The sequence below is a fragment of the Schistocerca gregaria genome, chromosome 4 (genome assembly GCF_023897955.1).
Source record: "Schistocerca gregaria isolate iqSchGreg1 chromosome 4, iqSchGreg1.2, whole genome shotgun sequence".
NCBI lineage: Eukaryota > Metazoa > Arthropoda > Insecta > Orthoptera > Acrididae > Schistocerca > Schistocerca gregaria.
The window spans coordinates 194,995,049-195,014,268 of NC_064923.1; the positions used below are offsets into that span (position 1 = coordinate 194,995,049).

A 19,220-nucleotide genomic window follows, 5' to 3' on the forward strand; every position below is an offset into this window, starting at 1 on the left:
CCACATGAGCACCAAGAGGGTCCGAGATGCTGGAGTTGCGGTCGTGTGTTCTTGAGGTGTGATGTGAATGGTGATTGCCTCCCTTTTACCGATGAAGGCTGTAGCCGAAAGCTTTATGTAAGTGTCTTTTAATTGTGCCTGTCTGCAATAGGACATATCTTCTTTACTGTAAGTAGCAATCTGTCATTTCCTACATTGCTGATATTTGTATCTGGAGTTTCCATTGTTCGCTTTAATTTTGCTCATTTAAATATCTTGACACAAGAAGAAAGGAGGACGGTTAGTGTTTTACCACAGCTAAGATTATGAGAGATGGAGCTTTGCTTGGATTTCTTACTACTGGAATGGAAGAAAGCAACCATGGCCCTTCTAAGTAACCATCCTGTCATTTGTAGGGAGTGACCTGGATTACCACAGAAAACCAATATGTGGATGGATGACCTGAGAACTGAACTCGGGGCTCTCGAATGCAAGTTGAGTTACTATTGTTGGGCTTTCTGAGAAACTGTACAGGAACGAGCCTTTTCAACTTTACTTTTTCGAAAAATAAGTACAGTTGTAGAGAATGTGTAGATAGTGATATGATGCTAAAATTAACCATTTTTTAAACAGATATCGATTCTCCTGTGGGTGACACACACAAAAATCCAATTATATTCTTCTTAACATTGACTACACGATTCTGAGTTTTCATCTAGTTGTGACAGCTAAGCGAATAAATACAAATCTTTTCTTTAGAAAAAAATATATAAATATTTTTCACCCCTTCTTGTAAAGTATGTTTTATAAATTAAACCTACTGGCACACACACACACACACACACACACACACACACAAATACTTGTAACTCACCACATAGTAAAGATGCTGAGTCGCAGATAGGCACAATAGAAAAGAGTGTCACAAAATGAGTTTTCGGCCAACAAGGCCTTTGTCGAAAACAGAAAAAACACAAAAACAAACACACACACACACACACACACACACACACACACACACACACGGCCACAGTCTCTGGCAGCTGAAATCAGACTATGAGCAGCAGTGCATGATGGCAGAAGCAACTAGGTGGGGGTATGGAGGAGGCTGGGGCGGGAAGGGGGAGGGATAGCATTGTAGGTGTGGGGGACAGGAAGGTGCTGCCAGTGGGACCGTGCAGGGAGAAGGTGCAGATGGCAGTGGACTATTGTTTCATTGCATTCATGAATGCGTTGATAACATTTGAAGAGGAAAAACTGCAAGGATCCTTACAAACATGTGACATATGGCGAAATGTTGAGCTCATGACATTGGGTGGCTGAAGACTGTGAAAAATTAAGTTTTTGGGAGTGATTCAGGAGTGGAAATACAGCTGACAAGCTGGAAGAACAAATTAACCTAGCAGACTGTCAAGTGTGTTTTGCTTTAACTGACATTCTTATAGCAAGATATTACAGGCTATGTGAAAGGACGGTGGGTATTGCGCAATACCTGGAAGGTATATCACCATATGTGGGGTAAGGAGGAGGCTGGGGTGGGGAGGGGGAGGATAGCACGGTAGGGTTGGGGGACAGTAAAGTGCTGCTAGTGGGAGTGTGCAAAGACGACCAGTGAAACCAGTCTTGTGATCTACAAGCTAAGCTGCAAACACTGTTCTGTATTCTGTGTGGTCATGATAACTAACAAGCTGTCTGTCTGCATGAATGACCGCCGAAAAACTGTGGCTAAGAAACAACAGGACGAACTTGTTGCTGAGCATGTCGCTCAACACAACATTCTTCATTTCAGTGACTGCTACACAGTCTGTGGCTTCTGGATCCTCCCCACTAACACCAGCTCTTCTGAATTGGGGAACTCTCCCTGCAATATATCCTGTGTTCCCATAACCCTCCGTTCTTACCCATGTAGCTCCTTCCCAGTTCCCATTGCAGCACTACACAGCCCTCTATTCCACCAATGTACACAGTCTTTTTACTTCTATCATTTTCCTCTATCCCTTCTCTCTTCTCCACCCTCCGTCTAACCTCCCGGCTGCACCTACCTGTCCTTCCCTCTCTCCACCTTGTCCCTTCATGCTCCCACTAGCAGCACTTTTACTGTCCCCCACTCTTACCCTGTTATCCCTTGCTCTCTCCGACCCAGTCTCCTCATTACCCCCACACGGTTGCCTCTCCTGTCATGGTCTGCTGCTCATAGTCTGACTTCAGCTGCCATAGACTGTGGTCATGTGCGTGTGAGTAGTGTTTGCATGATCGTGTGTATGTGTGTGTCTGCCTCTGTTGTCTTTTTTCAACAAAAGGCTTGTTGGCTGAAAGCTCATGTTGTGACAGCCTTTTTGTTGTGCCTATCTGCGACTCAGCATCTCTGCTGTATGGTGAATAGCAACTACCATGTTCATAATATGGTTACATTCTGTCCTGGATTTTCCGTTTTTCAAAATCTTTACTGTTTTAAGAATGGAAATGGAAATTAAACACAAGAGTTGAACAATCAAACATCTATGGTAAATTACTCTACCTCATGAAGAGAAGAATCTAACTGGTCATAAGAGATAACAGCATTTCCTGCTGAGAGACTGTGACAGAAAGGAGTACATGGTATAGAAGAGGTGATATTTCACGGATGTAAAGTCTTGGCACTAATTTTTGTTAAATGTGTTTAAATGACAACTATTTCATCATTTGACTGTCAATTGGTGAATGTGTTATCATTTAGACAAGCATATACCAATCTTTTTAGCTGTGCAGACCGCATTTTTTTTAAGGAGGGGGGGGGGGAGGGGGGGGGGGGAGGGGGGGGGGGGAAGGCTTATTAGCGCCCCAGTAACTAAATACACAAGTGTGTGTGTGTGTGTGTGTGTGTGTGTGTGTGTGTGTGTGTTTTACTTGTATATGTTCTTAAAGGGCCTCTAAGCTCTTTTTACAAATAGGTGATCTGCACATCCAAAAAGTTGTGAGGCAGGTAGATGTAAAATGGATATTTGATTGTTGAATTCTTGTATTTTATTTCCATTTCAATTCTTAAGGCAGTAAAGATTTTGGAATATTTAACACTTCATGTTGTCATTGTTCCGTGTCATTAAAACGTTGCTAACAGTGACATCTAGTTTCTTCAAGACACAGAAATCTGTATGACATTTATTAGAATAATGTCCAGTCTGTAAGTACTTATTTCTTGGCAGCCCCATGCAGCTGGCTCTCATTCCACAGATATAATATATGTATTTGCTGTCCCTTCAGTTGGATTGTGCACGCAGAGATTGTAGGTTCACAGTTGTTGTACACAAGACACCTTTGCAATGCCAAGTTCTGGTGTTGATAACTTCTTTTCTGGAGACTGGAAACAATAAAAACAACTGACATAATTTTATGCCTTCTCACATGAATTAACAACTCTCAAGCTTTTTGCAGATACAATCCATTTTGTTGTCTTGCTTCCTCTTAATCTAATTGATTGCCTTGGTCTTATTATTTATATTGGCAATTGCAGCAAGAGTTTTTATAAATGGAGATAAGGACACTGTGATGTATGACAGTGCTATTCCACAGAAAAGGTACAAATGTAAAAAAAGATTAAGAAAATTAGTGGTAAAAAATGAAGATCAGATAGTACATTGCTAGCAGAGCAATTAACCTCAAAACCTATTACCAATGAAGCTCAGTTGTGCCCTTAGTCTCATTTATTTTTTGATCCACTTTGGTTTGTGATTTTCCCATCAACTATGCTCGAAAATATAATGTCTTGAAACATGTTAAGTTTAGAATCAGCATCAGCGTCCATATTTGGCCATTCTGAATCGCACCAAGCAGTTGGAAAGTAACAATTGCATAATAATTGGTCACTGTAGTTACCTACCCTGGCCATTGAGAATTAAGTTGAAATCAGACATATTACTTATTTCTGACACTAGATTTCATCACCTGTTGGACTTACAACTTACCTTTCTTGCGCTCTGGGCGGAGGACATTCATAACCATTTTATGCTAGACTCAATTTCATCCATCTGGAAACTGCACTTAACTCCATTAGCTTCTAGGCACCTCAGTTATAATGGTAAAAAATGAAAACTACCATATTACAGAGCCAGAGAACAGGAGTAGGTTGTTGGGAGAAGTGCCAGCCACATGTCAGACTACTGTATTATTATTACTAGAAGTCAGAGAAAATTGTGTTTTTCTGTTTTTATAGGGTATACTTACATTAATGAGTTTTTCTGGACAGTATGAAAATCTTGATTTCTGCCATTTTTAATACTACTATGCCTTCTATATTGTTGTCTGACTGTCACTTTTTTATTATTTACAGTAAGCCATAGCAAAATAAATAAATAAATAAATAAAAAATAAAGTTATAGTTTCTTACGGAAATTTGAATATCTTACTGAAATAGCTTCTCATGAGAAAAATATATACCATTACCCCATATTTAATGCCCTGGCCTTTATGTTACAGTTATTTAAATAATACAATTTTAGCACATATGGAAAGAAATAGCTTTGAACTGACCCTATATTGGATATCAAGCTTTAATATGTAGTTTTATACAAAGTGCAGTGGAAGTGCAGAAACTTAATTGTGTAAAGCACTGTATGTTCACAGCAATTAACCTGTAAGTCATTGAAGTTTAGAACATTATGTCTACACACTTTACAGCACCATACAAATAGCTTATGTGTTAGTTATAAACCATTATAATATTATCTCATGTGATATAACAATATCTCTCAATAGATTGCATCCCATGTTGTACTGACACATTTCCAGTTAAATGAGTAGTAATGATGACGATCATCCTCTTTTATGTCACTGGGAAATAAATAATCGGCCCATGCGATCACTCTTACTATTATATAATATATGCTATATCTTTTCATTGGTATTAAAACTGCTTTTTATAAAGTTATAACTGTTTACTTTCTGTTTTCCAGACTGTGAAACACCCAAATATTGTTGAAATAAAAGGAGTTATTGAAGAACCTGAAATTAGTCTTGTGATGGAATACGTTCAACATGGATCACTCCAAAGCTACCTCAAGATACATAAAGAATCCCTAGAGGATGGAAATCTTTTAAAATTTGCACTAGATGTTGCAAAAGTATGGAATACACTTCTTACCCCATACATTTTTGAAATAATAGACACGCAACTGTATTTATGATTTGTTTGCTTTGTCTGTAGGGTATGGATTACCTTGGAACAAAGAATATAGTTCATCGTGATTTAGCAGCAAGAAACATCCTTGTCGCTAATGAACACCATGTCAAAATATCTGACTTTGGTCTTGCTCAATTTATAGGCAACAGTGGATACTACAAGATGAAAACAAGCAGGGACCTTCCCATCAAATGGTAAGAATTGTTCATTATAAATAGTATTTAAAAATAGTATTTAAAAATGTGAATTTGTGATAATGTCATGATGTCAACACATTTTTAAATTGGGAGGTTCAGACTGTGCTGAATTATGTAAAAATAAACAAACACACAATAGCACCAGGAGTGCAACACACACAGAAATCAGACATTAGAGAATTGTATAGCAAGAGATACATACCATAATTGAAGGGGAAGCAGAAATAGTTAAGAGGAGAAAATCTGCTTTGTGTTTGTGTGGAACTAGTCACTAAGAAACTAATGCTGAAGAGCAACAGTAAATAAATGTAACAGTCAAACAAGCATTTCTGTTATTGGTGTTATGGAACATATTATCTTTCACCCCAAGGTATACCATGTTTCATATGCATTTAATTTGCTGTCATAATTTATTCTTGTTCAGACATTGCTGAGGAGGACATTATCTGTGTGTAAGCTATGAGATAACATGTTGTCTTTACAGATAAAAAGCGTATTAATTACCTGTCTTGTTCGCATATGCAGAATGAATCTTCATATAGGGCACTGCTGAGCTGAAGCAACTCTGTATTGTTCTGGGAGCTTATAAGAAATTTGGCGAACTGATTTTACAGATGAACATGAGGGTGATTGTAGTGGATTTTTAATTAATTTAAATTTTTAATTTATTTCTTATTGCCAGTAGGCTGCCTAATACCTTTATGAATAGATGACAATTGGTGTAACTGTACTTACTTTTTCTGAATGTGTTCCTCAAAAGTCTTTATCTTCTTCTAAAGTCCAGTTGTCAGATTATACCTTTAAATGAATTATTAAATAGCTTTACTCAACACTAGTGGGATAAATTTTCATTTTCTTGTAATTTGTGTTTGGACTTCAATGTGTCTAATAAAATATAACAGATGGCTATGATATTTTGTTCATCCCTAAACGTTCAAATGGAAATTTACAAAAGTGATTTTATAACTGATCACTCTAAAGACTGCTTGCGATTATATACGGAAGTGACAAATAAACTGGTCTAGGCATGCATATTCAATTACAGAGATAAGTAAACAGGCAGAATACGGTGCTGCAGTTGGCAATGCCTGTATAAGACAACAAGTGTCTGACACAGTTGTTAGATCAGCTACTGCTGCTACAATGCCATGTTATCAAGATTTAAGTGAGTCAGAACATGGTGTTATAGTCGGCCCAGGAGCGATGGGACACAGCATCTCCAAGGCAGTGATGAAGTGAAGATTTTCCTTTATGACCATTTCATGAATGTATCATGAATATAAGGAATCTGGTAAAACATAAAATCTTTGACATGGCTGCGGCCAAAAAAAGATCCTGCAAGAACGGGACTAATGACAACTGAGGATAATTGTTCAACGTGACAAAAATGCAACTCTTCCACAAATTGCTGCAGATTTCAGTGCTGGGCCATCAGCAAGTGTCAGCATGCGAACCATTCAACGAGACATCATTGATGTGGGCTTTTGGACTCCCATGATGACTACACGAGACAAAGCTTTGTACCTCACCTGGGCCCATTGCACTGACTTTGAACTGTTGATGACTGGAAGCTTGTTGCATGGTTGAATGAGTCTTGTTTCAAATTGTATCGAGCGAATAGACATGTACAGGTATGGAAACAACCTTATGAATCCATGGACCCTGCATGTCAGCAGGGGCTGTTCAAGCTGCTGGAGGCTCTGTAATGGTGTGGGTGGCATGCAATTGTCGTGATATGGGACCCATGATACATCTAGATATGAATCTGACAGGTGAGATGTACGTAAGCATCCTGCATCTGTTCATGTCCATTGTGCATTCCGAGGGACCTGAACAATTCAAGCAAGACAATGTGACACCCCACAATCCAGAATTGCTACAGAGTGGCTCCAAGAACACTCTTCTGGGTTTAAACGCTTTTGCTGCCCATCAAACTCACCAGACATGAACATTATTGAGCAGATCTGGGATGCCTTGCATCGTGCTATTCAGAAGAAATCTCCACCGCCTCATACTCTTACGGATTTATGGACAGCCCTGCAGGATTCATGGTGTCAGTTCCCTCCAGCACTACTTCAGACATTAGTCGAGTCCATGCCACATTGTGTTGCGACACTTCTGTGTGCTCTTGGGGGACCTACAGGAAGTGTACCAGTTTCGTTGGCTCTTCTGTGTATTGTAGCAGCATGTGACTGTATAAAGATTAGTCTATGAAACTGACTTTAAATATAATTCTGACTAACATGGAATGTTGCTAGATAAAGGCTAAACATAGGTTGACTATATGCAAGTAACTATAATCTATTGTACCTTGGTGCACACTGACTGTAGCTTTGTGCACATCCTATATTTAAAGAAATGAGTAAGACTTTACAAATTGCTTGAATATGAAGTTGTTATATTTTAATAATAATAATAATAATATAAAAGACAAGAAAAGTGGAGGATAAATATACACATTATGGAGTGAAATTATTTTGGTTGACAATTGGTCCAACATCCTTAAATAGTAAAATTACATATTTTTAAAAAAAATCAGTTGTACAGTACTATGACAATGAAATTTTTGGAAACATTACATTCTTACATTCAAACATTGTAGAATTCTTATGACAACAATAATTTTAATTGAAGATAACTTTTGAAAATATAGTTTTCAGGAAAGACAAAGTGAGCTTTAGAAAGGCACGAATGAGGAGATTCCGAATAAAGCATGTCAATCCTAAAGCAGATACTGATTAATGGTGTTGAATTTTGAAGCACATAGTTTTAGTGAACCCTGAATTTTGAATATTTTGCTAAGAAAATGTTTCTGCATCAATTATTTATGTTTTTGTTAGATACATCCTGGAAACTGTACACTGAATTACAGGATTATCAAAAATATAACATGGATAATAGTGTGAATGTTTTTTATTTGTAGTTAATGTGATGAATGCCAGTGTATTCTGTGGTTTGGAATCGATATCAGATTAGTAGAAGCAACTTTGCCTAAATGAGAGTTTTGCCAGTTTAGTATACAGGATGATTCAAGAAGATATACATATATTTTAATATGTTATGAACTTTTTTCTTGATTTTTTCTTGTAGAATAACATATTAAAACATCTACATTCTTCATGAATCACTCGGTACGTATTACAGAAGAAAAAAGAATGGTATTTACTGTATAATGGGTGTAGTATTATAGCAGGTATGTCTATTCCAGTTGATGTGTTTCATGGGAATTTTAGGCGTCAGAGATCTTCTGATATTATTTGTTTAATGAGCTGCAATGCACTTGAACTGAATTGCATGCAGCTTCTTAATTCCTTTTCACAACTGAATTTTACTTCTTTGTAGATGTGCTTTATTTTCAGAAGTGTGTCAGATCTCACTCAGTGCATCACAAGCAGTGTAATACAGTCCATTTTTTGGTCTGCATCCAGAGTTGATCTCCTCTACTGTTTCTTTCAGTGAGACCTTACCTATTCCTGGATACCTCAGCAAATGTGCTAATGTTCCATTCTTATGGCAAAGGTACAGAAACCCGATGGCAGTTATAAGAGTTGAGGGGCACAACAGGGAAGCAGTGGGTGAGAAGGGAGTGATACAGGGTTGTAGCCTATCTCCAATGTTATTCACGCTGTATATTGAGCAAGCAGTAAAAGAAATAAAAGAAAAAAATGGAGTAGGAATTAAAATCCATGGAGAAGAAATAAAAACTTTCAGATTTGGCGACAACATTGTAATTCTGTCAGAGACAGCAAAGGACCTGGAAGAGCAGTTGAACAGAAGGGGCAGTGTCTTGAAAGGAGGATACAAAATGAACATCAACAAAAGCAAAATGAGGATAATGGAATGTAATCGAATTAAATAAAGTGATGCTGAGGGAATTAGATTAGGAAATGGGACACTTAAAGTAGTAGATGAGTTGTACTATTTGGGGAGGAAAGTTCAAATGTTCAAATGTGTGTGAAATCTTATGGGACTTAACTGCTAAGGTCATCAGTCCCTAAGCTTACACACTACTTAACCTAAATTATCCTAAGAACAAACACACACACCCATGCCCAAGAGAGGGCTCGAACCTCCGCCGGGACCAGCCGCACAGTCCATGATTGGAGTGCCTTAGACCGCTCAGCTGGGGAGCAAAGTAACTGATGATAATTGAAGTAGAGAGGATATAAAATATAGTCTCGCAATGGCAAAGAAAGTGTTTCTGAAGACGAGAAATTTGTTAACAGCGGGTATAGATTTAAGTGTCAGGAAGTCGTTTCTGAAAGTATTTGTATGGAGTATAGCCATGTATGGAAGTGAAATGTGGATGATAAATAGTTTAGACAAGAAGAGAATAGAAGCTTTTGAAATGTGGTGCTACAGAAGAATGCTGAAGATTTGATGGGTAGATCACATAACTAATCAGGAGGTACTGAATAGAATTGGGGAGAACAGGAATTTGCAGTACAACTTGACTAGAAGAAGGGATCGTTTGGTAGGACACATTCTGAGGCTTGAAGGGATCATCAGGAAGTGCGGAGGGTAAAAATTGTAGAGGGAGACCAAGGCACGATTACACTAAACAGATCAGAAGGATGTAAGTTGCAGTAGTTACTTGGAGATGAAGAAGATTGCGCAGGGTAGATTAGCTTGGAGAGCTGCATCAAACCAGTCTCTGGACTGAAGACAATTGTGTTCAAGACATACAATTTTGGGAACTTCTTTCTCATCTCCACATCAGTACCTGATACCAGACCTGTTTTGTCAAGGAAGGTTTTCTTCAGAATGCACCATTCTATTTCTGATGCCCTTGTTTCTTCAGGCACTTTGTATAATTTTGGTAGATAGATGCGGTTTTCTACCAGTACTGCTTTGTTATTCTTGCCGTCTCCGCTACTCATCATCTTCATCTTATCTTTGTTTATCCTGCACCTATATCTTACACCAAGTGTATTGTACATTCTCTTTCTTCTAAGACTCCCTTACTTTTTGCCTGGAGGGCTATGTAGTCTAGGAACTATACAATAGATTTCTAGTTTCTTTGCCCTCTTTGTTACTCTTCTGAATTTCTCATATCCCTATACTACTCAGCTGCTGAATTTATCTCTACTTCAAACAAATCATTTATGCAATTTTAAATTTTACACAGAGCAATATCACATTTCCGTAATGTGGAAAAGTCAGTATCCATTCAAGTAATCATTAGAGTTTTGCAGAAGTTAGGTTCCTGAATCCTAATATTCTGGTAAATTATCTAAGTAGTGCCAAATGAGGTATCTGTTTCACATTATTTTTTAATATCTGAGGTCAATTTTCTACCTGATATGTACCTGAAACCTGTTGAAGACTTTTGCGCCATAGATTAAAATTCCATTCTGATCCCCAGATAGGGATGTGTAGTCTGCGTAGATATTTTTTTTTATGAATTATACATTTCATCATAAATTCACTGTCATCGTTAACCACAAGTACCATTAAACAGTTAATGTAAGGGCACATAAGTGTAAGATTCCCTAACTTCCTTAGGAGGCTTCTGCAAGATGGGTGGTTATCAAAATAACAGACAGGACATCTTTGTGGGTCAGCAGCCATGACCATGCACAAACACACCAAATTTTTCTGTCTTGGTCACACTTTGTTATTTCATATTTTGATTTCATCTTTCAACTAACTGCCATCATCGAATCAAATACTTTAAAACACAATACGATGCATGTTGTCAAATAGTACACATATGTATGAGGTGTGCATCTACATATCATACAAATGTGTACTATTTGACATTACCTGTATACATTGTACTGATGTTTTATAGTGTTATTTGATCTGATGGAGGCAGTTAGCCTAACCGTAGTCAAAATAAGCAATAGTAAAGTGTCACAAAGAGAGAGAAATTTGGTGTCTTTGGTTATCGACTTCACACAGTGTTCTTATTGCAGATAGACATCTACCTCTAAACTCAACAAATGACTGTGTTGTGCATCTCAGAATGTACTTCCCATTGTTCCACTTATTAGGTCTCCTTCCCATTCCTTTCAGATATGGTGAGTGAGAAGAATAGCTGTTTAAATCACTCTGTGCTCACTGCAGTTAGTCTAATCTTGTCTTTGTGGCTTCTGTTGGAGTGATATGTCAGGGGTTGTAGTATATTCCCAAATTCCTCACTTAATGCTGATTCTTGAATCTTCTTTAGTGTTTTTTCACCAGATAGTCTGTGTCTATCTCCAAGTGTCTGCCAATTTAGGTTTTCAGTGTCTTTGTTACACTCTCCAGTGTGTCAGATTTACCTGTCACCATAAGTGCTGCCCTTATGTGAATATATATTTAGTATCCCCAATCAGTCCCATTGTAGTGGGTTCCACACATGTGAACAACATTCTAGGGTGCAACACACAAGTGTTTTTTAATCAATCTCTTTTTTAGGCTAATTGAATTTTTCCAGTATGCTCACAGTGAACCCAAGTCTTTCACTTGCTTCACATACAATTAAGTGTACATGATGATTCCATTTCACACCCGTACAAATTTTTGTTGAGTCAATCAGCCTTATGACTGATTTAATGCAACCTACATCCTGAATTATTTGCTGAATGTGTTCCAATCTCTGACTTCCTCTGCAGTTTTTGCCCTCTACAGCTCCCTCTAGTATCATGGAACTCATTCCCTCATGTCTTCACAGGTGTCCTATTATCCAGTACCTTCTACTGGTCAGTATTTTCCATATACCGCTTTCCTCTTCGATTCTGTGCGCAACCTCCTCATTTCTTGCCTTATCAGTGCACTTAATTTTCAACATTTGTCCAGTTTTCCCACAGTCCATGTTCCTTGTAGGTATTGGTACGATTAGACTGAGTGTGGCCATGTATGGAAGTGAAACATGGATGATAAATAGTCTGGACAAGAAGAGAATAGAAGCTTTCGAAATGTGGTGCTACAGAAGAATGCTGAAGATTAGATGGGTAGATCACATAACTAATGAGGAAGTATTGAATAGGATTGGAGAGAAGAGGAGTTTGTGGCACAACTTGACTATAAGAAGGGATCGGTTGGTAGGACATGTCCTGAGGCATCAAGGGATCACCAATTTAGTATTGGGGGGTAAAAACCGTAGAGGGAGACCAAGAGATGAATACGCTAAGCAGATTCAGAAGGATGTAGGTTGCAATAGGTACTGGGAGATGAAGAACCTTGCATAGTATAGAGCACCATGGAGAGTTGCAAACCAGTCTCTGGACTGAAGACAACAACAACAACAACAACAACAGACTGATTCCATCTGTAGCACACTGATATTTTAGTCGTAAGATCGGACAGTTTTGTGAAGAGAGCAATTGTTACATTTCTCAGTCTTTGGAGTGAGTTTCCAGTCTCTGCAGCATTTTGAAATATTATCAAGATCCTGACAGGATATTTATTCAACTTTTTTGAGACAGTACTTCATTATACCAGGGTAATCCCAAAAGAAAGGTCTCCTATTTTTTATAAGTACATAGACCTGTTTATTTCTACAATGTTTTACATCAGTTTACAGCTTGAACATTTATCTATTTTTCGACGTACTCACCATTTCTGTTGATGCATTTTTGTAGACGCTGTGGCAGTTTTTGTATGCCCATGTCATACCAGCTTGCCGCCATGCTGTTTAGAAAGTTATAAACCTCTTCTTTCACCTCGTCATTGGAGCTGAATCGCTTTCTGGCCAAATTTTCTTTTAACCTAGGGAACAGGTGATAGTCATTGCTTGCCAAGTCAGGACTATAGGGTGGGTGGGTGATTATGTTCCACTGAAACTGTTGCAGGAGAGCAACGGTTCACCGAGCGTTGTGTGGACGAGCATTGTCATGGAGATTGTGTACCCCCTTGCTCAACATTCTTCTTCTCCGGTTATGAATTGCCCATTTTGAGTTTTTTCAGAGTCTCACTGTAACTGTCAGTGTTAATTGTGGTCCCTGTGGGCATAAAGTCAACCAACAGTACCCCTTTCGTATCCCAAAAAATGGTTGTCATGACTTTACCGGCAGACTGTGTTTGTTTGAATTTCCATGGCTTTGGCGAAAAAGAATGCCGCCACTGGCATGATTGTTGCTTGGTCTCAGGTGTAAAGTGGTATGCCCAGGTTTTGTCACCCGTGACAGTTGAGTCCAGAAAGTTGTCCTGTTCGGCTGCAAGGCGGTGAAGAAATGCGCAGGAAGCATCAACTCGTTCGTGCATGTGGTCCTCAGTCAGCATGCGTGGCACCCATCTTGTGCACACCTTCTGGTAGTTCAATGTTTTCATTAAAATACTGTGAGCGGTGCTTCAGGAAACCTCAGGAACCAATGTGCAGATGTCATCTAGGGTGATCCACCGATCTTCACGCATGGTTTGCTCAACCTTTAGCACTGTCTCCTTAGAAATTGACAGTCTCCTGCTCCTTTATTCATCATGAATTTTGGTCCGACCAGATGCAAACTCTCTACACCACTTATGAACATTTTTGACATCCATGCACGACTCACCATACACTTCCGTCAATTGGCGATAGATTTCAATCGGCGCTGTGCCCTTTGCGTTCGAAAACTGAATAACTGCACGCAATTCACACTTTGCAGTAACATCCAATGTAAGCTTCATTCTCAACGGCTGCCAAGCCAAGACTGCGCACCTCAGTGTGGCATGTGCATGTTTACACACAGTGCGTGACGCACTCTTCATAACAGTGTGACCAACTGCCACACAAACAGAGTTCTGTACTTATAAAAAAATAGGAGACCTTACTTTTGGGATTACACTCGTAGATCATTGCATCATCTGCAAAATGTCTTTGGTTACTGTTAATATCATCTAGTTTATTGTTAATATCAGCCACGCCATTAATCTATAAAAAGAGCATCAAAGGCCCATTCACAAAGTCAACGTCTACACATGTCGCTGACTCTCCGTCCAAAATGATGTGCTGCTTCCACCCTACCAAGAAATCCTCAGCCCAGTCACAAAATTCTGTAAGATACTGTGTATTATTGTACTTTAATTAATAAGCATAGGTGTGAAACTGGATAAAATGCTTTTCAGAAATCAGGAAGTACTGCACCTGAGTGACTGCCTTGATCAATAGCTTTCAGGAGTCTTGTGACAAAACTGTAAGATGGATTTTGCAGAACTGATGGAGTGTGCTTCTCCATGCTGGTTGGTGTGGAGAAGGTCATTCTTTTGAAGATATATCATTATGTCTGAGCTCAGAATATGTTTGAAGATCAAGGGACCTACAGGATGTTATGGTTAAAGCAGGGTTTAACTCGGCAGCAATTTCTGTGTACTGATTGTGATTTTATTGGGTCATGGAGCTTTGCTCAGTTTCAGTGATTTCAATTGTTTCTCAACACCATGGGCAGTACTATGTGTATTACTCACCTTTGTAGTAGTGAAAGAATTTAACTGGGGCAGTCCTTAGCGAATTTCCTCTTTAAAGGAACATTACAAAACATAATGCAGCATTTCTATGGTTGCTTGGCTGTCCTCCATTTCATTTACTGTGACATCCATGAGTGTTGGGACTCTAACTTCTTTGAAACTTATACTCTTTACTTGTGACCAGAATTTATTTTCATTTTTGAGGGTAGTCATCCACTAAAGTTCTGCTATTGTATTTGTTGATGGCTTCACAAATTGCACTTTTGATACTCAAATAAGTTTCATTTAGCATTTCCCTATCTGTAACCCTGTGTTTTGTTTTACATCTGTTTTGCAGTAGCAATTGTTTTTTTTAGAAGTTTCTTTATGACGTCTGTATTCTGTGTATGTTCCTTCACATATTGAACTGTTCTTGTAGGTAAATATGTGTGTAATGCTTGGTCACTTACATCTCCAAACTACAGTAACAGTTTCTGTACTTGCTCTTGCCTACAAACATTTCAGGTTCCTCATTGAGCTATGACACTACTGTCCCCTTTATCAGGTTTACTGAACATGTAGGCCTTTTTTGTTTTAGTTGGCCTTTATAATTTGGTAACCATTACTACTGCCAGTGACTTGTGCTCACCGATACCAGTTTCAGTTTGGATATCCTCAAAAACTCAGATCTATTTATTGCCATTAGATCCAATATATTCCATTTTGAGTGGACTTTTGAACTATCTGTTCAGAGAAGGTATTTAGTTTTGTTTCACAGGATGTCTTGTCATGGCCACTACTTCCATATTACTAACTGTACTATCTAATGGTTCAATTATCAAAGTCTCTTCCAGGGATGACAGAATGATTGAAGAACATATATACTAGTGAACTGATACTTTCTCTAAAGTTTTCTGTTATGTCTGAGGGTGCGTCTGGTGGTCAGTAGATGGAACCAATTATAAGTTTATATTCATCCTAAATGTTCAGTCTCACCCAAACAATCTCTCATGCAGCTTCTATTTCTGTCTCAGTGGATTTTACTTTCTTGTCTATTGTGACAAATATACCACCCCCATTTCCCATTAGCCCAACCTTATTTATACCCCAAAATCTCACTGCTATCAGTTATGGGTTTTAATCAGCTTTCTGTACCTAATTTTTTGTGACCTCCAAAGCTTTTTAGGGCACTACAAACTCTGGTGCTTTATTGTGAATTGATCACCATTATTTTAATTCATGTGTATTTGGAACATAAACCGTACTTTGGGGTCTCCTGAAGTCCATGAAATGGACTGGATGGAGAGTCAGCTAACTTAAAAGACTATGTGTGCACACCATACAGTCAGCTATATGGGTTAGCAGGCTCTGATGGGTAGCGTACATTTAACCCATTTATGGGGACATTGTAGTTCTCAATCCTGTGGCATAAGCCTAGCAAGTCATAGTGTAGTTTATTATAGACCCTCCAAAGTCTCTGGTTCAAACCTTCCACTCAGCTCACAATGAGGGAGCCAATATCTGTTCTGGGGTTGATTTTTGTGTTCCATCTCTAAAGAGCTCAATGTCTGTGGAATGTTAAACACAATCTTCCTTGCTTTGTTCCTTCCTTTCTTTACAGGGCTCATAGATATTCCAATGACATGCCATTCACAGTCTATTGGACAAATGGTGACATATTCTGATCTGCCTGTAGAGGAGAGAGAATCCATAGGAGAGGATAGTAGTTGAGACATTTTTGATACCATTGGAATGGTAAGTGCGAAGACAGTGGTGACAGTGGGGGTTCCGTTGAGAACAAAGACTGTGGAATAGGAAGTAGGAGAGGCACATAAATGCATATCTTACACAATTTGTAAGCTGCAGCTAGTAAGTCTGCAAATGACTATATTAACAGGACATGTCAGTGTGACCAATAATAATTCGACAAATGTAGAAGCCTGAGTCAATAGTTTCTCACTAGATTACCAAAAAAGGTATAGTAACATGAGCAAAGGATCAACCAAAGCAAAACAGTTGAGACCATATGCTGTCAGGAGTAAGCCTCAGAAAGAAAAAGAGAGTAGTGCAGTGGACATTGTCACTTCCTTTGCTAGTGACAATGTAAAATAAAGAACATGTGGCACATGGAAATTATTGTCAGTCTCTGACAACCTGTTCATCAGAGTTAGGTACATATAAAATTTTCTTCTCCTTCATCTGTCTTTCGAGATTGTAGACTTCTCATTTACCCTTTCATATAATCACAAATGCCTGATTATTTAAACATTTCCTACACCTTCGTTACACGAATACAGTAGCAGTTACTGCCACTGTTGAACTGTGCATTTTGAGGGTGCTATCACCAGCACTCAGAATGAGAATGTGTTTCTGTGCAGGTGCCAGGACATTTGTGCTTGCATTATACTTTCTGGCTATGGACATGATGGTGACCAATCACTTAATTAGTGCCAATGTGTATGAGTCTAGACACTCTGTACTGGCTGGTTCTGCTGTCTAGGATCGCACACCATCTGGTGCTAGCATGCATGCAGTGTTCCAGAAGAGTTCTTGTATGGCTCACTTGGGTGAAGGCATAGGTATACAGGAATGGCAGTTTATTAATTTGCTTGTAGGGGTTATTTCATATCCCAAAGGCCAGAGGTGCTGTGAACTTTTATCCACTTCACCACCTTTCTTTTATCATGGCACTTGACAGAATTAAAGCGACTGGAGTCTTCAGCCGACATAGCTCAGGGCTTTTATTCATAGTATGAGCAGTGGGTTAGAGTAAACCATGTACATTTAGAACAGTAATCAAAGAAGCTAAACTTCTAGGCTGGTAATAATAACGTGCTTCTCTAGCAGTACTACCGTCACAGTTGACATCGTGTTTATTCTTCCTAGCAAAGTTTCATTTGATGAGTCAGACCTTTCCTCCATTACATCATTCACTCTTGCTGAATGAAGCTGTGCAGTCATTGTGTCACTGACTCATATATGTGAGCAGCAGTGTTCAGATTCTGAATGTAGGTTTTTTTGTCATTTTCTTAAGTCCATTCAGGCAAGGAATGCTGGGATTGAGCCTCCAATAATGGCGCGGCCTACTATCGTTCTCATCCATATGTAATACAACATAATGCCCCATTTCTAACATTGCCCCTCCCTTTTCTCCACATTCTTCTGTATTTCCTTTGTGCCACAGGCTGTACTATTTTTTTTTTTTTTTTTTAAGTTGAAAACTAATTTATTCTTTAATGTTCTGAACCATTTTTATAGGTATGCACCTGAAAGTCTGAGAGATGGGAAGTTTTCTCCTCAATCAGATGTTTGGTCATATGGAGTGACATTATATGAAATGTTTTCCCGTGGAGAGGATCCTATTCTGCCAGCGTGTATCAACCATCAAGATCAACAGGCTCTGCTGACAGCACTTGAGAATGGTGCACGCTTGCCGTGCCCAAGCAGCTGTCCACAAGAACTTTATATTAAGCTCATGTGTTCGTGTTGGCAGGCTGAACCATACCATCGTCCAAAATTTTCAGAACTTGTTAAATGCATTGAGGATTTGATGATTCATTACGAGTTGCAACCAGCATTCTAGTCAGTTTTCAAACTTTTATACTGTGATACATTTGTTGAAATTGGTGCATATTTTTCTGTGGTGCTGCATTTAAATATTTTGTTCTTTGTGTACAAAATTATGTACTGCTGTGCAGGAGAAGTGGCACAAACATATGATTTTTTGTACAATTTCGTTTTTTATGCCATCAATATTGTTGCTCTTATAAATATATTGTGTTGCTCATATTGCTTTTTGATATAGTGTATTCTTCATATATGTGTACATATATGTGTATAGTAGTCAAGATGTGAGATATTACTTTTGTGATGGCACATAAAACAAGCAAAGAGCTTTAAGACCTGACCTTCAGCTGGTGTGTTACATAAAGTTGACAAACTTAGTTTACTTGTATATGAAAACTTTATAGCACTGTTGTTTTCTATGCTGCTGATTAAAAAGCATCATTTCAGAGTTCTTTAAGAGTCATTGACATTTCTATTTTTAGCCATTAAATGATTTATATTGTTTCATATTTGTAGATGTCCATTTGTTAAGTAATCACATCACCTAACTTCAATAAATATCATTTATCTTTTTTATATTATGCGTATCGTGTTTTTTTCCAGTGTTTTTATTTGGGAACACTGTGTTCAGTCAGCTGCATTTTGCAGATTAGAATGAGATATAAATTTGTACACACATTTCTTCTCATAGCATCACTGTATAATGAAGACACTTGTGCTTTAAGACACAACTGTGTAGTTTTTTATTGATTGACGTTGGAAGATTTCAGACAAACCCTATTTCTGCAGTCAAACACTTCACTGTATGAGTAGCCACAGTGAAATTAAGCAAGGTTTCAATTTTTATTTTCACATTTATGTTAAAACTGATGTTTCAAATTTTGCAACATATACCATTGTAACATCTGTTACCTTACAAATCAGTTACAGATTCAATTTAAACTTGCCTCTAAATATGATTCATAATAATTTGT

At 38.3% G+C, this 19,220-nt stretch overlaps 1 protein-coding gene across 1 annotated transcript in view; it reads left to right on the top strand.

Annotated features, from left to right (window-relative positions):
• LOC126266927 (tyrosine-protein kinase hopscotch) overlaps positions 1-18,822 on the top strand; it is a 155,691-nt gene extending 136,869 nt beyond the window's left edge. Inside the window, exons 15-17 of the mRNA XM_049971618.1 lie at positions 4,908-5,075; positions 5,159-5,328; positions 17,938-18,822. Coding sequence (XP_049827575.1) covers positions 4,908-5,075; positions 5,159-5,328; positions 17,938-18,262 — 663 coding nt within the window. The 3' untranslated portion in view covers positions 18,263-18,822. The remainder of the gene's footprint in view (positions 1-4,907; positions 5,076-5,158; positions 5,329-17,937) is intronic.
• Positions 18,823-19,220: the final 398 nt, after the last annotated feature.